Source organism: Cheilinus undulatus, linkage group 2 (genome assembly GCF_018320785.1).
Source record: "Cheilinus undulatus linkage group 2, ASM1832078v1, whole genome shotgun sequence".
Taxonomy (NCBI): Eukaryota; Metazoa; Chordata; class Actinopteri; order Labriformes; family Labridae; genus Cheilinus; species Cheilinus undulatus.
This window is the reverse complement of record NC_054866.1, coordinates 57,470,605-57,495,903: the sequence shown is the minus strand read 5'-3', so window position 1 is coordinate 57,495,903 and position 25,299 is coordinate 57,470,605. Positions and strand designations below refer to the sequence as shown.

At 41.4% G+C, this 25,299-nt stretch overlaps 1 protein-coding gene across 5 annotated transcripts in view; it reads right to left on the bottom strand.

Moving 5' to 3' along the window:
- Positions 1-1,636: 1,636 nt before the first annotated feature.
- Positions 1,637-25,299, bottom strand: part of gramd1bb (GRAM domain containing 1Bb) — a 134,062-nt gene continuing 110,399 nt past the window's right edge. For 4 of the 5 annotated variants that reach the window (XM_041805444.1, XM_041805453.1, XM_041805436.1 and 1 more), the window contains 6 exons: positions 24,017-24,120; positions 19,659-19,959; positions 17,026-17,037; positions 16,786-16,893; positions 7,419-7,539; positions 1,637-3,627 (listed from right to left, as the gene is read on the bottom strand). In XM_041805444.1, the coding sequence (XP_041661378.1) occupies positions 3,538-3,627; positions 7,419-7,539; positions 16,786-16,893; positions 17,026-17,037; positions 19,659-19,959; positions 24,017-24,120 (736 nt within the window). In that variant the 3' untranslated portion in view covers positions 1,637-3,537. The remainder of the gene's footprint in view (positions 3,628-7,418; positions 7,540-16,785; positions 16,894-17,025; positions 17,038-19,658; positions 19,960-24,016; positions 24,121-25,299) is intronic. The other variant, XM_041805461.1, reaches the window with a different exon arrangement.

The following is a 25,299-nucleotide window of genomic DNA, read 5'->3' as shown; positions in this document are numbered from 1 at the left end:
ATGGCCACAAAATACTAGTTCATAGCCAGAAAATACTAGTTCATGGCCACAAAATACTAGTCCATGGCCACAAAATACTAATTCATGGCCACAAAATACTAGTTCATGGCCACAAAATACTAGTTCATAGCCACAAAATACTAGTTCATGGCCACAAAATACTAGTCCATGGCCACAAAATACTAATTCATGGCCACAAAATACTAATTCATAGCCACAAAATACTAGTTCATAGCCACAAAATACTAGTTCATGGCCACAAAATACTAGTCCATGGCCACAAAATACTAATTCATAGCCACAAAATACTAGTTCTTGGCCACGAAGTAGGTATAATGTACGCAAGAAATACTAATTAATATTATAAATACTATTCCTGGACAGCTGGGTAAGCAAATCGAGTGCACCTTCTAATCCCACGGTCCGAGTCGTACCTCTGCTGGTAAAGCAACCTGGCTCTCAGAATTCTGTTTAAATGGCTCTGGGTAATAACGGTTCCTTCAAAGCCAGGCGTCAGAGTGTCTGTGTAGCTCACCCCAGCCTAAAATCAAATTCAACCACACTATCCCTGTCCATCGTGTAGCTTTAGCCCTTCTACTTCCTCTACCTCAGACCTTAGAGAAGGTGCGCTCCATTTGCTGTCCAGAAATGATATTAATATTATTAATTGGTATTTCGTACACACAATACACTTATTTAGTGGCCACAAATTGGTATTTTGTTGCCACAAATTAGTATTTCATGCGTACGTTATAGCTTTATTGCGGCCACAATTTATTGAATTATTTTTTTGACCATGTCATGTCTGGGGCTCAGTATAAAATAATTTGGAGCAGTAATAAATAAACCCAAAAAGAACAAAACTCAAGTATTCAGTAGGAGGAAATCACAACTGTGATTGTCAAATCAACAAACCTTGAAACACAAATTAGTTACATTTTTTTCCACTGCCTTTAACCCTCAAACTAAACTGCTGCCATTTCTTTCTTTCATTCTCTGCCTGAAGAGGCTTTAAAGTGCTTCTCTGTATTGTTTATATATATATATATAAATCTTCTTTCTTCTGGTTGGTTCAGTTTAGTTGCATTTAAATAATTTTCATGCTATTAACGTATCTAAGACCAAGGGTCACGGGTTGAAATAGGGGAAAGGTGACTATAATATGGGTTAAAGAAAGTGTTTTTAAAGGAATAGTTTGTGAAATTCACTTAATTGGTGACCTTGCAAAGCAGGTGGATACGCCCATTTCCTTGTTCCTCCCTGTGAATCCATCTCTTAAAGCTCCCATCTGAACCGTTTGGGCCGGTTAGAAAGTGACAGGACCAATCAGCGACGAGGGGCGGTACTTTCGGGCACGGGGGAGTCGTGATGTAAGCAAGCAGCAGCGAGAGCTGGTGCAGTTATGGAGGAAGAGATTAGCGTGGATGCTGCTAAAGCGCCAGTTTGATCAGGACTTGATGACATTTATTGGTTAAAAGAAGAACAAAGAACAGCAGTGAGTTGTTTTCTTTTCAAAAACCACAAAAGTCGAGTACTGACATGTCTACAGTCGCCATGGTTACCGTTATGCAGTTCTCCATGGAGTTTACTCCTCGGTAGCAGCTACGTCACGTGCTTTGTTGCTCTGACTGGCCCGTAAAGACGTGACGGGACGTTCATCCAATCACACTCTGAGTTTTTTTCCAAAGGCTCAGCCTTTTCCCAAACGCTGTCTGTGAGAGGTTTACCAGACGGATGTGTGAAACAAAACCGTGCCAGGTTGCCCAGATTAAGATGGAGGTTAACAGAGCCAAGAGATGAATAGCTTGGTGATAAAACAGGAAAATGGCGTGTTGAACTTGGAAACTGTTCTGGCAGATTCATACGTACTGCATCTAAATCTGTGAATTTCTGAAAAAGTCAAACTATGCCTTTAAATAAAGAGACATCTAACCCCTACCAGGGTGACAAGGATAAAGACAATGCCAGCTACCGAAGGGATGAAGGTTCATCTCCAAAATGTTTATTATCCAGTTCATTATCAGTCTTTAAAATGTGGATATTCCTGTGTCCTTTTTGGATTTGGTTTTGTCGTTATTGATCATTTTAGCGCTCAATTATTTTCTCTAAACTGCTCTAACTTTGTTTTAAGTTTTGGAGATGTCATTTTGGAACAGAACTCTTCATGTGTAAACTGGACCTTGGTGGGGCTAACGCAAGGCGGCATCCAAATGCATCAGCATTAAAAAGGCAGTCTGGCTGCAAGAGCCAGGAAAAAGAAAAAACGAAACGTACAAGTGTGGAATGGTAAAAATGTCACACTTTGAAGGACACGCTTGTACGCACACACGTGCATGCACACACACACACACACACCCACACACACACGCAGTCACACATCTCACACAGGCATACACTCACATGCGCGAACATAATCGCGCAAATGCAGAGTCATACTTGCACACTGGACATGTCACAGACATATCTGGCATGCATTTTAAGAAGAAAACACCTTTTGATACAAATTCTTTAACTGGTCTAGAGCTCTGATAATTTCCTTATGTACATAAATTAACAATAAATATAGGTCATGTTTATATATTTTGAAATATATATATTAAATAATGAATTATTTGTATATATTTCAAATATATTCATAGAATTCTTTCTAATCTGAAACATATTTAAAGAGATATAGTCACAGTTTAGTAATAAAACATGTAAGAACATATGTCTCCCTATCAGCCAGGCTGCAGCATCCCTTTTCTTCAAATGCGTGTGATCAAAGTCTTTTACATTCTGTTTCATTAGAGGGATGAAGAACTGGAAGGTCGCTAGCACTGATGCAGGGGCAGCTCCTGTTGTGAATTCTGTGTAAGGGTTAAAAGTCGAGTCGACCTCAGTGGTCTGACAGGGAACCAGCCCTGACGGAGACTACTCAGGCCAAGTCCAAACAAGGCAACAGACTGAAGCCAAGCTCTCTTTCCGTTCATGCTAATGGGACGATACTGCACTCTGATCACACTGAGGTCTACTGAAGGGACGCTGTAGCGAGCACCTCTAGGGGACAAAGGGTTTGGAACAGTCGAGAGAGTGTAGAAAGGACCCCTTCATCTCTCTACATCTGTCATTTTTTACACACATAGACTGGAAGTGAACCACATGAACACTGACTGAGGGGAGCTAGGTTGTCTAAATGCATGCAGTAGTTCCCTTCTTCCTCTCGCCGCTGTCACGGCATACAGTAGGATGCACTTGGAAATAGAGTAGAAGGAAACAGTACTTCCACAGGTGCAAAGAAAGAGCACCCTCCCACAATGCCTCAGTGATGTTAGGGTTACTTCAGTTCCTGCGTGTAGTCGGGGCGCTTTCTGTCCCTCCAGGGGGCGTGCACCTCTGGAGACGACGGCTCCTCTCTCTCCGTCTGTCGGACCAGCCCGCTGTCGGTCCCGCCTCCCCCTCTGTCCTCTCTTTGTCTTGCTACGGCCTGCACACTGGTTCACAAACAAAACAGGTCCTATATTGCACAGCATGCCCTCGTGGCCTTGTTGCGGTGTGTCAGTGGTAGCGACTTCTCTTCTCCTCAGCCTCCGAGCTGTAGTCCCTCAAACCGATGCCTCGCTGGAGGCTCAGTAGAGAGTCTTTCATCTGGAGGAGAGAAATGCCAGGAATCAGTCAGGCTGCTAACGTCCCACTGCCCCACAATAAGGCATGGTCTGAGGTATGAGTCACATCTGAACAGTTTTTTAACTCTCACAGAATCCATAGCTGTTAGTATTTCACAACTCATAAACTTCACAACGGATGTTAAAAATAAAAGGTCAACCTTTCAAACCTTTTTGGGATTTAACGGCTCTACTATTCAGAACCAAACTTCAGGGATGAGTAGAGGTCGTTTCACACCTCTATGAAACAGACTGGTGTGCAGACAGGTGAGCGTGCAGGTGAATCCCACATAAACTCACATTACAAACACAGATTCATCTGTTTAGTTATTTTCACATCTATCCATCTGTTATGGAGAGAGACACAGTTTAGTTTTATTGACACCTAAATCATCGTTTGGCTGAACATCACAGCACAGAACTCTGATGAGTGTCTTAATTTAATTCTACACTTATTTAACCAGGATAACCTTCCACTTTTTACAAAGGAGTCCATCTGAACTAGCAACAACTAATTTGCTTTGTCATAAATAGGGCTGAACCATTTTGGAAAACAATCTAATTGCATTTTTTCCCGCCCAATATTGCGATTTGAGTCGCGATTATTCCTTCACTTTGATTTTAGTCTTAACCTAGGACTGAACAATTCTTTGAAAATATCGCATTCTGAGGATTTTGACTAAAATTGCCAATTGGATATGGATTTTAGCATAGAGGGGGTTTTATCAATCTCATGATTAATAAGAAAAAAGTACAAAAAATAAGACAGTAGGATTTTTATTGACTATTTTAAAAAGATGGCACTTGAATGATTTCATGAAATGTCAAGCATCACATCTCTGCTGCAAAAAAAGTTCGAAACTGTTTTTTAACGCAAATTTCAGGTCAAAGGTGGCAAAAAAATTATCAGTGTAGGGTGGCAAAAATGGGAAAAGTGGCAATAAAAAAATAAGTATATGGTGGCAAAAATGGGTAAAAGTGGCAATTAAAAAAAGTATATGGTGGCAAAAATGGGAAAAAGTGGCAATAAAAAAATAAGTATATGGTGGCAAAAATGGGCAAAAGTGGCAATTAAAAAAAGTATATGGTGGCAAAAATGGGCAAAAGTGGCAATAAAAAAAAAGGTATATGGTGGCAAAAATGGGAAAAGTGGCAAAAAAAAATCAGTATATGTGGCAAAAATGGGTAAAAGTGGCAAGAAAAAATAAGTATATAGTTGCGAAAAAGGGTAAAAGTGGCAATAAAAATAAGTATATGGTGGCAAAAATGGGTAAAAGTGGCAAGAAAAAATAAGTATATAGTTGCGAAAAAGGGTAAAAGTGGCAATAAAAATAAGTATATGGTGGCAAAAATGGGTAAAAGTGGCAATAAAAATATATGTATAGGATGGCAAAAATGGGTCAAAGTAGCAAATAAAAATAAGTATAAGGTGGCAAAAATGGGTAAAAGTGGCAAAAAAATTACTATAAAATATAAGTCTATAAAAATAAGTATATGACAATCCAAGTGGTGAAAGGTGGCAAAAATGGGTAAAAGTAGCAATAAATAATAAGTATAATAACGGGTAAAAATGGCAATAAAAATAAGTATAAGGTGGCAAAAATGGGTAAAAGTGGCAATAAAAAAATAAGTATATGGTGGCAAAAATGGGTAAAAGTGGCAATAAAAAAAATAAGTATATAGTGGCAAAAAAATTGGTAAAAGTGGCAACAAAAATATATGTATAGGGTGGCCAAAATGGGTAAAAGTGGCAATAAAGTATATGATGGAAAAAAATGGGTAAAAGTGGCAATAAAAATAAGTATATGGTGGCAAAAATGGGTAAAAGTGGCAATAAAAATATATGTATAGGAGGGCAAAAATGGGTCAAAGTAGCAAATAAAAATAAGTATAAGGTGGCAAAAATGGGTAAAAGTGGCAAAAAAATTACTATAAAATATAAGTCTATAAAAATAAGTATATGACAATCCAAGTGGTGAAAGGTGGCAAAAATGGGTAAAAGTAGCAATAAATAATAAGTATAATAACGGGTAAAAATGGCAATAAAAATAAGTATAAGGTGGCAAAAATGGGTAAAAGTGGCAATAAAAAAATAAGTATATGGTGGCAAAAATGGGTAAAAGTGGCAATAAAAAAAATAAGTATATAGTGGCAAAAAAATTGGTAAAAGTGGCAACAAAAATATATGTATAGGGTGGCCAAAATGGGTAAAAGTGGCAATAAAGTATATGATGGAAAAAAATGGGTAAAAGTGGCAATAAAATAAAATAAAGTATACGGTGGCAAAAATGGATTAAAGTGGCAAAAAAGTATATGATGGCAAAAAAATGGGTAAAAGTGGAAATAAAAATATATGTATATGGTGGCAAAAATGGGTAAAAGAGGATATAAAAATAAGTTAAAGGTGGAAAAAAATAGGAAATGTGGCAATAAAAATAAGTAAGCTCAAAGAAATATTGCCCCCTTTGTGTTTTGAAAATTGCAGCAGGCCATACTGTGCTTTAATCTAATTTTTTATTTATTGCCCAGCCTTAGTCATAAAACAAAGAAAATGATACCAATACCACTCTGGGCTTACAAGAAGACAAGATAGTCTGTTTGTCTGACAGCTCAAATTCTTGGTCTTCATGTGTGACAGAATATTATAATATATTATTCCACTTAGCAAACAAACCAGTAAAAGAAGCTGACTCCTCTTATTCCACCATCTACACCAGGAGTGTCACACTCAACCACAGCAGGAGCCGAAATCTGGATTTAGGTCTAACCTGAGGGTCTAACAGGGTCCAGATTTAACCAAAACCTGTCAACCGTGTTTAAACAGGTAACGAATTATAGGGAAATAAACAGTGATGAAGGATTTTAAGATTTCTAAAAAAAAAAAGAGTCAGAATGATTAAATATCACAGAATCAATTTTACTGTGTGTCCATGTCAGATAAATGCTAAATAAATAAATGAGTTTAAAGGCTCAAAATCTGAGATAAAAAGTGTACTTTATAAGTCCTAAAGGTCAAAATACAAAATTAAAAGTCAAAATAAGCTTTTAAAGGGCAAATATATGAGACTAGGAGTTAAAATCACGAGTTTAATGTCAAGATATGAGATAAAATACAAACTCAAGAGTTTAAAAGGTCAAAATAGACAATACAAAATTGTGACTCTAAAAGATCAAAATATGAGATAAGATTCTCGATCAGGAGTTTAAAAGTGAAAATATGGGATAAAAAGTCAAAGTTAGGAGTTTAAAAGGTCACAATATGAGAGAAAAAGTCAAAATTATGAATTTAAAAGGTCAAAATATGAAATAAAAAGTCAAAATCCTAAGTTTAGCTCATAATCTTGGATGCAAAATGAAAATATGAAATGAAAACAAAAATTAATTTCTTTCCCTCATTCCTGACTATTTCTACTCTCTACTGTTTTAGGTTTTTATGACTTAACAAGGATTTTTTTTTAATCTTCAAGGTTAAATTTACATTTTTATACTGGAGGAAATCTGCAGGCCTCATTGGGGTGAGCCACTTCTGATTAAAATATGAAATAATCTCGCAGGCTGGGTAAAACTGCACCATGGGCCACATTTGGCCCCCGGGCCTTGAGTTTGACACCTGCGGTCTACACAGTGCTGAGCTGTGGGTTTCTCTGGCTAAAATCAGTTTTGTAATGTTACAGGTGAGGAGTGTGGGAGTTGTTTCTATTTATGGAAACTTGGAAACTTAACTACAATCATACAACAGCGAACTGACAGGAAGTCCTCTGCATGTCTGAGCACCTGGTCAAGGAGAACCACTGAGGACTTGATGATCTCCCTCCACTTCTGCAGCTCGGCATCATGGTAACGCTGCTGAGCCTCCAGGAGCTGGGCCCACTCCATCTGTGTCTGAGGCAGTTTACTGAAATAGACACACATCAAACACAAACGCTGGTGAATAGTGCTTTTCTAGTGGCCTGACAGCTCAGGGGGCTTCTACACCACGTTTATACCAGTCCACCCCACAGTCACAGCTTCTACGCCACGTTTATACCAGTCCACCCCACAGTCACAGCTTCTACACCACGTTTATACCAGTCCACCCCACAGTCTCTGCTTCTACACCACGTTTATACCAGTCCACCCCACAGTCTCTGCTTCTACACCACGTTTATACCAGTCCACCCCACAGTCTCTGCTTCTACACCACGTTTATACCAGTCCACTCCACAGTCTCTGCTTCTACACCACGTTTATACCAGTCCACCCCACAGTCACAGCTTCTACACCACGTTTATACCAGTCCACCCCACAGTCACAGCTTCTACACCACGTTTATACCAGTCCACCCCACAGTCTCTGCTTCTACACCACGTTTATACCAGTCCACCCCACAGTCTCTGCTCCTACACCACATTTATACCAGTCCACCCCACAGTCTCTGCTTCTACACCACGATTATACCAGTCCACCCCACAGTCACAGCTTCTATACCACGTTTATACCAGTCCACCTCACAGTCACAGCGTCTACACCACATTTGTACCAGTCCACCCCACAGTCACAGCTTCTACACCACGTTTATACCAGTCCTACCCACAGTCACAGCTTCTACACCACGTTTATACCAGTCCACCCCACAGTCTCTGCTTCTACACCACGTTTATACCAGTCCACCCCACAGTCTCTGCTTCTACACCACGATTATACCAGTCCACCCCACAGTCTCTGCTTCTACACCACGTTTATACCAGTCCACCCCACAGTCTCTGCTTCTACACCACGATTATACCAGTCCACCCCACAGTCACAGCTTCTACACCACGTTTATACCAGTCCACCCCACAGTCACAGCTTCTACACCACGTTTATACCAGTCCACCCCACAGTCTCTGCTTCTACACCACGTTTATACCAGTCCTACCCACAGTCACAGCTTCTACACCACGTTTATACCAGTCCACCCCACAGTCACAGCTTCTACACCACGTTTATACCAGTCCACCCCACAGTCTCTGCTTCTACACCACGATTATACCAGTCCACCCCACAGTCTCTGCTTCTACACCACATTTATACCAGTCCACCCCACAGTCTCTGCTTCTACACCACGTTTATACCAGTCCTACCCACAGTCACAGCTTCTACACCACGTTTATACCAGTCCACCCCACAGTCTCTGCTTCTACACCACGTTTATACCAGTCCACCCCACAGTCTCTGCTTCTACACCACGATTATACCAGTCCACCCCACAGTCTCTGCTTCTACACCACGTTTATACCAGTCCACCCCACAGTCTCTGCTTCTACACCACGATTATACCAGTCCACCCCACAGTCACAGCTTCTACACCACGTTTATACCAGTCCACCCCACAGTCACAGCTTCTACACCACGTTTATACCAGTCCACCCCACAGTCTCTGCTTCTACACCACGATTATACCAGTCCACCCCACAGTCACAGCTTCTACACCACATTTATACCAGTCCACCCCACAGTCACAGCTTCTACACCACGTTTATACCAGTCCACCCCACAGTCACAGCTTCTACACCACGTTTATACCAGTCCACCCCACAGTCTCTGCTTCTACACCACGATTATACCAGTCCACCCCACAGTCACAGCTTCTACACCACGTTTATACCAGTCCACCCCACAGTCACAGCTTCTACACCACGTTTATACCAGTCCACCCCACAGTCTCAGCTTCTACACCACGTTTATACCAGTCCACCCCACAGTCACAGCTTCTACACCACGTTTATACCAGTCCACCCCACAGTCTCTGCTTCTACACCACGATTATACCAGTCCACCCCACAGTCTCTGCTTCTACACCACGTTTATACCAGTCCACCCCACAGTCACAGCTTCTACACCACGTTTATACCAGTCCACCCCACAGTCTCTGCTTCTACACCACGTTTATACCAGTCCACCCCACAGTCTCTGCTTCTACACCACTTTTAAACCAGTCCACCCCACAGTCTCTGCTTCTACACCACGATTATACCAGTCCACCCCACAGTCTCTGCTTCTACACCACGTTTATACCAGTCCACCCCACAGTCACAGCTTCTACACCACGTTTATACCAGTCCACCCCACAGTCACAGCTTCTACACCACGTTTATACCAGTCCACCCCACAGTCTCTGCTTCTACACCACGTTTATACCAGTCCACCCCACAGTCACAGCTTCTATACCACGTTTATACCAGTCCACCTCACAGTCTCTGCTTCTACACCACGTTTATACCAGTCCACCCCACAGTCTCTGCTTCTACACCACGTTTATACCAGTCCACCCCACAGTCACAGCTTCTACACCACGTTTATACCAGTCCACCCCACAGTCACAGCTTCTACACCACGTTTATACCAGTCCACCCCACAGTCTCTGCTTCTACACCACGTTTATACCAGTCCACCCCACAGTCTCTGCTTCTACACCACGTTTATACCAGTCCACCCCACAGTCTCTGCTTCTACACCACGATTATACCAGTCCACCCCACAGTCTCTGCTTCTACACCACGTTTATACCAGTCCACCCCACAGTCTCTGCTTCTACACCACGTTTATACCAGTCCACCCCACAGTCTCTGCTTCTACACCACGTTTATACCAGTCCTACCCACAGTCACAGCTTCTACACCACGTTTATACCAGTCCACCCCACAGTCTCTGCTTCTACACCACGTTTATACCAGTCCACCCCACAGTCTCTGCTTCTACACCACGATTATACCAGTCCACCCACAGTCTCTGCTTCTACAGCACGTTTATACCAGTCAAAACCACAGTCTCAGCTTCTACACCACGTTTATACCAGTCCACCCCACAGTCACTGCTTCTACACCACGTTTATACCAGTCCACCCCACAGTCTCTGCTTCTACACCACGTTTATACCAGTCCACCCCACAGTCTCTGCTTCTACACCACGATTATACCAGTCCACCCCACAGTCTCTGCTTCTACACCACATTTATACCAGTCCACCCCACAGTCTCTGCTTCTACACCACGATTATACCAGTCCACCCCACAGTCACAGCTTCTACACCACGTTTATACCAGTCCACCCCACAGTCACAGCTTCTACACCACGTTTATACCAGTCCACCCCACAGTCTCTGCTTCTACACCACGATTATACCAGTCCACCCCACAGTCTCTGCTTCTACACCACGTGTATACCAGTCCACCCCACAGTCACAGCTTCGACCCCACGTTTAGACCAGTCCACCCCACAGTCACAGCTTCTACACCACGTTTATACCAGTCCACCCCACAGTCTCTGCTTCTACACCACGATTATACCAGTCCACCCCACAGTCACAGCTTCTACACCACGTTTATACCAGTCCACCCCACAGTCACAGCTTCTACACCACGTTTATACCAGTCCACCCCACAGTCTCTGCTTCTACACCACGTTTATACCAGTCCACCCCACAGTCTCTGCTTCTACACCACTTTTAAACCAGTCCACCCCACAGTCTCTGCTTCTACACCACGATTATACCAGTCCACCCCACAGTCTCTGCTTCTACACCACGTTTATACCAGTCCACCCCACAGTCTCTGCTTCTACACCACGTTTAAACCAGTCCACCCCACAGTCACAGCTTCTACACCACGTTTATACCAGTCCACCCCACAGTCTCTGCTTCTACACCACGTTTATACCAGTCCACCCCACATTCTCTGCTTCTACGCTTATACCAGTCCACCCCACAGTCTCTGCTTCTACACCACGTTTATACCAGTCCACCCCACAGTCACAGCTTCTACACCACGTTTATACCAGTCCACCCCACAGTCTCTGCTTCTACACCACGTTTATACCAGTCCACCCCACAGTCTCTGCTTCTACACCACGTTTATACCAGTCCACCCCACAGTCACAGCTTCTACACCACGATTATACCAGTCCACCCCACAGTCTCTGCTTCTACACCACATTTATACCAGTCCACCCCACAGTCTCTGCTTCTACACCACGATTATACCAGTCCACCCCACAGTCACAGCTTCTACACTACGTTTATACCAGTCCACCCCACAGTCACAGCTTCTACACCACGTTTATACCAGTCCACCTCACAGTCTCTGCTTCTACACCACATTTATACCAGTCCACCCCACAGTCTCTGCTTCTACACCACGTTTATACCAGTCCACCCCACAGTCACAGCTTCTACACCACGTTTATACCAGTCCACCCCACAGTCTCTGCTTCTACACCACGTTTATACCAGTCCACCCCACAGTCTCTGCTTCTACACCACGTTTATACCAGTCCACCCCACAGTCACAGCTTCTACACCACGTTTATACCAGTCCACCCCACAGTCTCTGCTTCTACACCACATTTATACCAGTCCACCCCACAGTCACAGCTTCTACACCACGTTTATACCAGTCCACCCCACAGTCACAGCTTCTACACCACGTTTATACCAGTCCACCCCACAGTCTCTGCTTCTACACCACGTTTATACCAGTCCACCCCACAGTCACAGCTTCTACACCACGTTTATACCAGTCCACCCCACAGTCACAGCTTCTACACCACGTTTATACCAGTCCACCCCACAGTCTCTGCTTCTACACCACGTTTATACCAGTCCACCCCACAGTCACAGCTTCTACACCACGTTTATACCAGTCCACCCCACAGTCTCTGCTTCTACACCACGTTGATACCAGTCCACCCCACAGTCTCTGCTTCTACACCACGTTTATACCAGTCCACCCCACAGTCACAGCTTCTACACCACGCTTATACCAGTCCACCCCAGTCTCAGCTTCTACACCACGTTTATACCAGTCCACCCCACAGTCTCTGCTTCTACACCACGTTTATACCAGTCCACCCCACAGTCACAGCTTCTACACCACGTTTATACCAGTCCACCCCACAGTCACAGCTTCTACACCACGTTTATACCAGTCCACCCCACAGTCTCTGCTTCTACACCACGTTTATACCAGTCCACCCCACAGTCACAGCTTCTACACCACGTTTATACCAGTCCACCCCACAGTCTCTGCTTCTACACCACGTTTATACCAGTCCACCCCACAGTCTCTGCTTCTACACCACGTTTATACCAGTCCACCCCACAGTCTCTGCTTCTACACCACGTTTATACCAGTCCACCCCACAGTCTCTGCTTCTACGTTTATACCAGTCCACCCCACAGTCTCTGCTTCTACACCACGTTTATACCAGTCCACCCCACAGTCTCTGCTTCTACACCACGTTTATACCAGTCCACCCCACAGTCTCTGCTTCTACACCACGTTTATACCAGTCCACCCCACAGTCTCTGCTTCTACACCACGTTTATACCAGTCCACCCCACAGTCTCTGCTTCTACACCACGTTTATACCAGTCCACCCCACAGTCACAGCTTCTACACCACGTTTATACCAGTCCTACCCACAGTCACAGCTTCTACACCACGTTTATACCAGTCCACCCCACAGTCTCTGCTTCTACACCACGTTTAAACCAGTCCACCCCACAGTCTCTGCTTCTACACCACATTTATACCAGTCCACCCCACAGTCACAGCTTCTACACTACGTTTATACCAGTCCACCCCACAGACACAGCTTCTACACCACGTTTATACCAGTCCACCTCACAGTCTCTGCTTCTACACCACATTTATACCAGTCCACCCCACAGTCTCTGCTTCTACACCACGTTTATACCAGTCCTACCCACAGTCACAGCTTCTACACCACGTTTATACCAGTCCACCCCACAGTCTCTGCTTCTACACCACGTTTATACCAGTCCACCCCACAGTCTCTGCTTCTACACCACGATTATACCAGTCCACCCCACAGTCTCTGCTTCTACACCACGTTTATACCAGTCCACCCCACAGTCTCTGCTTCTACACCACATTTATACCAGTCCACCCCACAGTCACAGCTTCTACACCACGTTTATACCAGTCCACCCCACAGTCACAGCTTCTACACCACGTTTATACCAGTCCACCCCACAGTCTCTGCTTCTACACCACGTTTATACCAGTCCACCCCACAGTCTCTGCTTCTACACCACGTTTATACCAGTCCACCCCACAGTCTCTGCTTCTACACCACGATTATACCAGTCCACCCCACAGTCTCTGCTTCTACACCACGTTTATACCAGTCCACCCCACAGTCTCTGCTTCTACACCACGTTTATACCAGTCCACCCCACAGTCTCTGCTTCTACACCACGTTTATACCAGTCCACCTCACAGTCTCTGCTTCTACACCACATTTATACCAGTCCACCCCACAGTCTCTGCTTCTACACCACGTTTATACCAGTCCACCCCACAGTCTCTGCTTCTACACCACGTTTATACCAGTCCACCCCACAGTCTCTGCTTCTACACCACGTTTATACCAGTCCACCCCACAGTCTCTGCTTCTACACCACGATTATACCAGTCCACCCCACAGTCACAGCTTCTACACCACATTTTTACCAGTCCACCCCACAGTCACACCTTCTACACCACGTTTATACCAGTCCACCCCACAGTCACAGCTTCTACACCACATTTATACCAGTCCACCCCACAGTCTCTGCTTCTACACCACGTTTAAACCAGTCCACCCACAGTCACAGCTTCTACACCACGTTTATACCAGTCCACCCCACAGTCACAGCTTCTACACCACGTTTATACCAGTCCACCCCACAGTCTCTGCTTCTACACCACGATTATACCAGTCCACCCCACAGTCTCTGCTTCTACACCACGTTTATACCAGTCCACCCCACAGTCTCTGCTTCTACACCACGTTTATACCAGTCCACCCCACAGTCTCTGCTTCTACACCACGTTTATACCAGTCCACCCCACAGTCTCTGCTTCTACACCGCGTTTAAACCAGTCCACCCCACAGTCTCTGCTTCTACACCACGTTTATACCAGTCCACCTCACAGTCTCTGCTTCTACACCACATTTATACCAGTCCACCCCACAGTCTCTGCTTCTACACCACGTTTATACCAGTCCTACCCACAGTCACAGCTTCTACACCACGTTTATACCAGTCCACCCCACAGTCACAGCTTCTACACCACGTTTATACCAGTCCACCCCACAGTCACAGCTTCTACACCACGTTTATACCAGTCCACCCCACAGTCTCTGCTTCTACACCACATTTATACCAGTCCACCCCACAGTCACAGCTTCTACACCACGTTTATACCAGTCCACCCCACAGTCACAGCTTCTACACCACGTTTATACCAGTCCACCCCACAGTCTCTGCTTCTACACCACGTTTATACCAGTCCACCCCACAGTCTCTGCTTCTACACCACGATTATACCAGTCCACCCCACAGTCTCTGCTTCTACACCACGTTTATACCAGTCCACCCCACAGTCTCTGCTTCTACACCATGTTTATACCAGTCCTACCCACAGTCACAGCTTCTACACCACGTTTATACCAGTCCTACCCACAGTCACAGCTTCTACACCACGTTTATACCAGTCCACCCCACAGTCACAGCTTCTACACCACGTTTATACCAGTCCACCCCACAGTCTCTGCTTCTACACCACGATTATACCAGTCCACCCCACAGTCTCTGCTTCTACACCACGTTTATACCAGTCCACCCCACAGTCTCTGCTTCTACACCACGTTTATACCAGTCCACCCCACAGTCTCTGCTTCTACACCACGTTTATACCAGTCCACCCCACAGTCTCTGCTTCTACACCACGTTTAAACCAGTCCACCCCACAGTCTCTGCTTCTACACCACGTTTATACCAGTCCACCTCACAGTCTCTGCTTCTACACCACGATTATACCAGTCCACCCCACAGTCTCTGCTTCTACACCACGATTATACCAGTCCACCCCACAGTCACAGCTTCTACACCACGTTTATACCAGTCCTACCCACAGTCACAGCTTCTACACCACGATTATACCAGTCCACCCCACAGTCACAGCTTCTACACCACGTTTATACCAGTCCACCCCACAGTCTCTGCTTCTACACCACGTTTATACCAGTCCTACCCACAGTCACAGCTTCTACACCACGTTTATACCAGTCCACCCCACAGTCACAGCTTCTACACCACGTTTATACCAGTCCACCCCACAGTCTCTGCTTCTACACCACGTTTATACCAGTCCACCCCACAGTCTCTGCTTCTACACCACGTTTATACCAGTCCACCCCACAGTCACAGCTTCTACGCTTATACCAGTCCACCCCACAGTCACAGCTTCTACACCACGTTTATACCAGTCCACCCCACAGTCTCTGCTTCTACACCACGATTATACCAGTCCACCCCACAGTCTCTGCTTCTACACCACGTTTATACCAGTCCACCCCACAGTCTCTGCTTCTACACCACGTTTATACCAGTCCTACCCACAGTCACAGCTTCTACACCACGTTTATACCAGTCCACCCCACAGTCTCTGCTTCTACACCACGTTTATACCAGTCCACCCCACAGTCTCTGCTTCTACACCATGTTTATACCAGTCCACCCCACAGTCTCTGCTTCTACACCACGATTATACCAGTCCACCCCACAGTCTCTGCTTCTACACCACGATTATACCAGTCCACCCCACAGTCACAGCTTCTACACCACGTTTATACCAGTCCTACCCACAGTCACAGCTTCTACACCACGATTATACCAGTCCACCCCACAGTCACAGCTTCTACACCACGTTTATACCAGTCCACCCCACAGTCTCTGCTTCTACACCACGTTTATACCAGTCCTACCCACAGTCACAGCTTCTACACCACGTTTATACCAGTAAGAGTGTATACCACTGTAAGAGTGTGCATGAATAGAGCAAAGCAATGGGATGGGGGTTCAGTGTCTCGCCCAAGGACACACTGACATGTGACTACAGCAGCTGGGGACTGAACACACAACCCTCAGACAGTGAGACAACCAACACCACCTGCTGTGTGTTTAACACACACCAGAGTGTGTACTGCATATATGTAACTGATTATGCATGCATGTGTGTGATCACCAGCCAATGACTACACAGCATAATGCCCTTTAGTTTTATTTCTGCAGACAGATAGAAACATGTGAAATCACAGAAACAGACTGATTGTACCTTTCATGAAGCCGTAGACCTTGCCATGTTGTTAAGGACTGTGCAGAGTACTCCAGCATCCACAGCTTGTAGAAGAGCATCATGTTTAGGAACACCAGCAGAACCAGGCTGTGGAGGGGAAGACAGGGAAGTCAACCAATCAGACATCAGAGTTACATTACTGTAGTCTATAGACACCAATGGCCTGTGATGCTTGGAGTAAAGCTGTGTATCTGGCTATGCAGGCTAAATATTATGTACCTTAGACAGATCCTATGGATGGCAATGGAGGAAGAGGAGAGAGAGGTTACACTTATTAAACTGACAATGAGATATTAATAAGACAGAAACACATTTTTACATGTGACCTGGACAAAAACTCCACAAAACAAAGATGAAAATTTGATGAAATTATGAAATAATTCATCTTCATTTACAGATTCTACATAAAAACGTAGAATCTTTACACAGGGGTCATGATTTTCAGAATTTATATCTTCTGGTTTGAGATGAAGTCCAAAATGTACTGACCAATCATAGACAGCAGGCTGAATACAGGTAAACCAGCAGTGTTAACATTGGCAGCTATTTTTAATTTTAGTCTTGGTTTTAGTCTTTAAATGAAATGCATTTTAGTTTAAGTCACATTTTAGTCATTTATATTCTTTTTAGGTTTAGTTGATGAAAACTCAAAAACATTTTAGTCTAGTTTTAGTCAACGAAACTCAAAAACATTTTAGTCTAGTTTTAGTCAACGAAACTCAAAAACATTTTAGTCTAGTTTTAGTCAACAAAACTCAAAAACATTTTAGTCTAGTTTTAGTCAATGACAACTCAAAAACATTTTAGTCTAGTTTTAGTCAACGAAACTCAAAAACATTTTAGTCTAGTTCTAGTCGATGAAAAACTCAAAAACATTTTAGTCTAGTTTTAGTCAACGAAACTCAAAAACATTTTAGTCTAGTTCTAGTCGATGAAAAACTCAAAAACATTTTAGTCTAATTTTAGTCAACGATTCTCAAAAACATTTTAGTCTAGTTCTAGTCAACGAAACTCAAAAAAATTTTAGTCTAGTTTTAGTCAACGAAACTCAAAAACATTTTAGTCTAGTTCTAGTCGATGAAAAACTCAAAAACATTTTAGTCTAGTTTTAGTCAACGAAACTCAAAAACATTTTAGTCTAGTTTTAGTTAACGAAACTCAAAAACATTTTAGTCTAGTTCTAGTCGATGAAAAACTCAAAAACATTTTAGTCTAGTTTTAGTCAACAAAACTCAAAAACATTTTAGTCTAGTTTTAGTCAACAAAACTCAAAAACATTTTAGTCTAGTTCTAGTCGAAAAACTCAAAAACATTTTAGTCTAGTTTTGGTCAACAAAACTCAAAAACATTTTAGTCTAGTTTTAGTCGATGAAAAACTCAAAAACATTTTAGTCTAGTTTTAGTCAACGAATCTCAAAAACATTTTAGTCTAGTTCTAGTCGATGAAAAACTCAAAAACATTTTAGTCTAGTTTTAGTCAACGAAACTCAAAAACATTTTAGTCTAGTTCTAGTCGATGAAAAACTCAAAAACATTTTAGTCTAGTTTTAGTCAACGAAACTCAAAAACATTTTAGTCTAGTTTTAGTCCACGAAAACTCAAAAACATTTTAGTCTAGTTTTAGTCAACGAAACTCAAAAACATTTTAGTCTAGTTTTAGTCAACGAAACTCAAAAACATTTTAGTCTAGTTCTAGTCGATGAAAAACTCAAAAAAATTTTAGTCTAGTTCTAGTCAATGAAAAACTCAAAAACATTTTAGTCTAGTTTTAGTCAACGAAACTCAAAAACATTTTAGTCTAGTTCTAGTCGATGAAAAACTCAAAAACATTTTAGTCTAGTTTTAGTCAACAAAACTCAAAAACATTTTAGTCTAGTTTTAGTCAACAAAACTCAAAAACATTTTAGTCTAGTTTTAGTCGATGAAAAACTCAAAAACATTTTAGTCTAGTTTTAGTCATCACAGATCTATTTTTGTTAGTCTCAGTCTAGTTTTAGTCATCACAGATCTATTTTTGTTAGTCTCAGTCTAGTTTTAGTCATCACAGATCTATTTTTGTTAAACTCAGTCTAGTTTTAGTCATCACAGATCTATTTTTGTTAGTCTCAGTCTAGTTTTAGTCATCACAGATCTATTTTTGTTAGTCTCAGTCTAGTTTTAGTCATCACAGATCTATGTTTGTTAGTCTCAGTCTAGTTTTTATCATCACAGATCTATTTTTGTTAGTCTCAGTCTAGTTTTAGTCATCACAGATCTATTTTTGTTAGTCTCAGTCTAGTTTTAGTCATCACAGATCTATTTTTGTTAGTCTTAGTCTAGTTTTAGTCATCACAGATCTATTTTTGTTAGTCTCAGTCTAGTTTTAGTCATCACAGATCTATGTTTGTTAGTCTCAGTCTAGTTTTTATCATCACAGATCTATTTTTGTTAGTCTCAGTCTAGTTTTAATCATCACAGATCTATTTTTGTTAGTCTCAGTCTAGTTTTAGTCATCACAGATCTATTTTTGTTAGTCTCAGTCTAGTTTTAGTCATCACAGATCTATTTTTGTTAGTCTCAGTCTAGTTTTATTCATGGAAAAAAGGCTATGTTTACATTGCAGGCAAACCCCCACATGAAAAAACGTCAATGCTAACCTTAAGGAGTATTCCCCTCTCCTCCCGTCTGCTCATGCTGTCTAGCTGATAACCACAGACTACGGTTGCTGATGGAGTCTGAGAAACAACTGACTGTTTCTGATGGCTGTGTGACATGTGTGTAGCCATAGCCAGATAGACATACTCTTTACTAACTATCGAAGGAGATGAGCGTTCATGTGTGTGTGTTTGTGTCTGCTGTGATTAGCTGCTTACACAAAGCTGATGATGAGCAACAGTTTGGAGACGCTGTAGAGGGCGAGACCTCCGGGCAGGTGATGGTGTTCTGGACTCTGGTGTCTGGTTTGTGTGGAGCCTGCTACTTGTTTGATTCTCTGAATCACTTCCTCATCTGTTGGTGTGGTAACAGGGCTAAGCGCTTCATCAAGATGCTGGCTGCGCATGTGGGGTAACGGCCTCTTCTTCCGCCTCACTGTGGAGTTTTTAACCACCTTGGTCTTTGGGGACAGCTGGTGGGACTCTGTCATCATGTCCTCCAGCTTGGACAACTCCAATTCTGGGAGGGAAAGAAGACAAACGTCACACTCACCACACCTTCCTCAGATACAAATAAAAATGTGAACAGCATTTACACACCGCAGTCTTGACGAAGTGCCTGGTTAGTGGGGATGCTGAGTAAGCATCCACGCTATTGATATTCACGTCGGCCATTTTGTTTTTTCTGTACGTTTTTTTGTCCACGTATCTCCTCTCTCACACTTTAAACTATACTCACCATTCAAATATCATTCTATTCAGCTCTTTTACGACATGATGGCTATGACTTTTCTCATTTACAACTTTTAGCATTTTAAAAATATTTAACTTTTTCTGCAAAATTTTTCCCATTCAAATGAATGGGGCTTTTCTGAAAAGGTGCACGTTCTTCAGCTCCTCATAACTTTGGCACTCCTTGGGCTATTTTCACTATTCTACTATCATACTCTTCAGCTTCTGGTGCTCCTTTCAGCTATTTATAATACTTTTTAATGCTATTTATACTTTTTCAACTATTTATATTTTTCTAAAACTAAAATAACATCATTTCAGATGGGCCAGCTCTTTAAATCCTCTAAAACTCCTTCAACTTCTAAGGCTTATAACTTCAGCTCACTTCCACACACAGACTTCATTTTTGTTTTAAAATGTAGAAAAACTCTTCAGCTATTTAGGACTGATTCACATTATTGATATCTTTTACAGATTTCTTAAAATCACTGATCAAACTTCATGAATATTTGAGCTCTCTCAGACGTTTACAATTGGGGTAAATGGAGAGCCTTAGAGTGATGATGTCACATTTCAGAGCACAGAAGCTGTGTGAAATAGAGGCAGAACTTCCTGAACAAACTGCTCTCCTGAAAAAAATATTTGGTCCATAGTTATAATATAAACAACAAAATGTAGCCACGCATCTCCTCTCGCTCACAAAAAACATTTGACATCAAAAGGATCAACGGTTTTGGCACAGTGAGCTTCAAAGCGTGACCAGCATCCCTTCAGCTCCCCATCTGTGGCAATACAATTGTTGAACTCAGATTCCTGAGTGAGAGCTTTCTGAAACACTTTTTAAACTCACTCTTGAAACATGGTTTTTCACTGCCCACACATAAAAAATGTATCATCGCATTCAGCAACTTCTGCTGATTCTCACGATACCTTTGGTTTTCTGCTAGGTTTCACAAGTACAGCTTAAATTGACTTTGTCTGAGTGCATGTTCTGGCCACTCAACTCAGTTTTCTGAGATGTGTTTTACAGAAGCTTACACAGGTGTGACTGATTAGCTTCTATCTCAGCTGTGACTGCTATGATGTCATACAGGCTTTGATCACCATAGCAACCTGGGAGTCTGTCAGACACACATCACGCACCAACATTCCCCTAAACTGTCACAGATACGTGGCTTTAGTTTATCGTTTTTAAAGCACTGATCTGAACATTATTATAAAACAATGTGCTAAAGTGGAAATCTTGAGACAAAATTCTAAATGCTTCTCTTTTTAAATTTTTTTATTTTTTTTTTATTTTCCCCTAATCAGGTAGTGCACTCCTCAGCTTTTATGCAATTTTAAACCTTTTTTAAGCTTTTTAGCTGTTTTTATGCCTTCAAGCTATTTATGATATATATATATATATATATATATATACTTAAACATTTATGACTCATGACCAAAACTAGAGATACTGGTGCATCCTAGGTCTGACAGATACGCACGGCTGGAGCTCTCACTCTGAAGAGTGATATCAAGCGCAGATCCAGGATCACAACTTTTTCTGTACAAACTCATAACAAAAGTTTGACCCTTTCCCCTTCTTGCAGACAAATAAATTCTTGACTTTTTAAAAAATAAAGTGCTAGAGATGTTTGAAACATTGAGCCCAGACTTAAATTAACTGGCCCTGGTAAAGCGTGTAGATCTCACAGCACAAAAAAAGAGATTTTGTTCATTTTCTGCTCCCTAGAGATCCATGGATCAATAATGAGAGGACCGTTCTTTAACTTACATGCAGGTAAATTCTCTCCTTTCAATGATTACTGTGAATTATTGTTTGTTTATTTATCGCAGAAAGAGAGAGAGAGGGAGAGAATGTGAAAAGAGGGGCATGCAGCGCTGCCGGTCCACAGTTTGATTTTTGCTTTAAAACAAAGTAAAGTCACTCAGATCAGACAGTGGAGAGGTCGAGGAGGGCTCAGACGCCGCACCATCAGCCCTCAAATGGGGTACCCCTCACCTTTCACCTTTCACCTCTCCATTCATGAACCCAAATACACTACTGACCCAAGTACACATAAGTAAAAGGAGAATTACTGACTTCTTCAAACTACTCAAAAAAGTAGAAGTAAAGACTCTCCATTACAGTAATGTGAATAAATGCAATTCATGTCTTTCCCCCTGCAGGAAACCTTTAGTGTTACTGAACCCTGCTCAAACAAAGAGCCAAAAAGAATACCATTGTAAGAGCCACAATCTTAGTAGTGAAAAATAGGTAAAAGTGGCAATAAAAATAAGTATAAGGTGGCAAAAATGGGTAAAAGTGGCAATAAAAATAAGTATAAGGTGGCAAAAATAGGTAAAAGTGGCAATAAAAATAAGTATAAGGTGGCAGAAATGGGTAAAAGTGGCAATAAAAATAAGTATAAGGTGGCAAAAATGGGTAAAAGTGGCAATAAAAATAAGTATAAGGTGGCAAAAATAGGTAAAAGTGGCAATAAAAATAAGTATAAGGTGGCAGAAATGGGTAAAAGTGGCAATAAAAATAAGTATAAGGTGGCAAAAATGGGTAAAAGTGGCAATAAAAATAAGTATAAGGTGGCAAAAATGGGTAAAAGTGGCAATAAAAATAAGTATAAAGTGGCAGAAATGGGTAAAAGTGGCAATAAAAATAAGTATAAGGTGGCAAAAATGGGTAAAAGTGGCAATAGAAATAAGTATAAAGTGGCAGAAATGGGTAAAAGTGGCAATAAAAATAAGTATAAGGTGGCAAAAATGGGTAAAAGTGGCAAGAAAAATTAGTATAAGGTGGCAGAAATGGGTAAAAGTGGCAATAAAAGTAAGTATAAGGTGGCAAAAATGGGTAAAAGTGGCAATAAAAATAAGTATAAGGTGGCAAAAATGGGTAAAAGTGGCAATAAAAATAAGTATAAGGTGGCAGAAATGGGTAAAAGTGGCAATAAAAATAAGTATAAGGTGGCAAAAATGGGTAAAAGTGGCAAGAAAAATAAGTATAAGGTGGCAAAAATGGGTAAAAGTGGCAATAAAAGTAAGTATAAGGTGGCAAAAATGGGTAAAAGTGGCAATAAAAATAAGTATAAGGTGGCAAAAATGGTTAAAAAAATTGGCAAAAATGGTCAAAAAGGGTCAAAATAGGCATAAAGTGGCAAAAAAGGGGAAGAAGTTGCAAAAAATGGGTGACAAGTGACATAACAGGTAAAGATGGAAAAAATGATAAAAACCTGGCAAAAATGAGTGCAAAGTGACTACAACAGGAAAAAAGCAGCAAAAAGGTGTGAAAAAGTGGCATTTAATAGAAAAGGCAGCTTAAATGGGTGAAAAGTAGAAAAACATGCAATGAAGGAGGTTAAACTGCCAAAATCAGGATAAAGGAGGCAAAAGTGGGAGAAAAGGGGCAAAAAGTGGCAAAAATGCCAAAAAAGGGCAATGGAACTACACTGATAAAAATGATTGGTTGACGATTAAAGCCAACATTATAACTGCGGTAAACAGACTGATTCATGTGACTTGTAATGGATTATTTCTGAGGTCTAAGTTTCCCTCTTTGAGGTTTTCTGGGGAATAATATTTCAAAGTAAGACACAAAGAGCCACAAATCCTCACAAAGGAGCCACACGCTGAGTATCACTGCTTTAGCGTTGAGACTCAATGACGCTCTGTTCAGGACAGTGTGAGTCTAAAAATCTAAAGTTTCTGAAATAACTGATGAGAATGTTGAAGTTTTCCATGATTTTCTCTTTTTCAGAGGTATTTGCATCGTAGTCGCTGATGCAGTGAAATCTTACAACAGATGATGTTGGTATTTCACAAACAGAAAAATAAGCAACACTCAAACGTACCTAGAACACGAAAGTTCTCTTCCAGCCCACTCCAGAAGTTTTTCTCTATGAAGCCTTTCACCAAACCCCACGGCTGTTTTCTGTAGCGCAGTTCTGTCGATACCCTGGGAGAGAGGAAAAAACGCGGTCATACACGTAGAAAAACAGTCCAAACAACAAAATAATCTACCACAGAAGAAGAAATGATGGCATTAGGATAAACTGAGAGATCGTGAGGACTACAAGAACCTGAAATTTGTTTGTCATGAGTGAGGAGCCCTGGTCCCATGAAGGTTTGTTTTACAGGTATAAGACACGCAACATGTTAAGAAATGAACGGTACAGTCTGCTGAGGGTAGAATTGCACCCTCCTTTCATACTATGATCATTTCTGTCTGACATTCACTGTGGAACATGACCACTCTCTGAAAGCGTGGCTCAGGACAAACCAGAGTTGTGACCATGTTTAACCATTTCAATGTCTTTATGCATACTTATATACAGCTATGTATGCATCCTCTGTGCAATATTACATATATAGATACACTTATGTATGCTTTTCTGGTGCAATAATATATGCATAAACACACCTGTTAATGCTAACTATGTGTAATAATATTAGCACTTTAACTAACCAGGCCAAGGGCAATGTGCAATCTCTTCTTTAAGCACACTTATGATCATGTGCAATATATCAGCACACTTGCACTTCAGCACTACAGCACTTTACCATCTGCCTGATGCATTTTAACTGCAATGGTCCCTTTATTCCTGGTCTGTCTGAAGTTAAGATCATGCAGCAACCTACTGCATCGTTATATTTGGGTGGTTGTGTTTTATTCTACTGTCTATGTTGTCTGATTTTTATGTCGATTTTTTATGGACTCTTTTGTTGTTAATACCATCAACCTGCCGGGGACTACGGATAGAAATGAGCCTATGGCTACAGTCTGGCACATTCACATGTCCATGTTCATTAATGTGCATCGTCCGTCGTAATTAACTAGTTAATTAATTAATCAGAAATAAATAAATAATATATAATAATAATGAATGAATTAATAATAATAACAAATAAATAAATAAATAATAAAGAAATTATAAATAAATAAACAAATAAATACATATTTTTAAAATAAAGAAATAGAAAATAAATTACATTTAAAAATACATAAAAAATAAGAAAAAATACATAAAAATAAATAAATAATGAATAAATAAGAAAAAAAATAAATACATAAAATAGTTAAATAAATAATAAAAATACATTAAAATAAATAAATAAGAAATAAAATAAATATAAA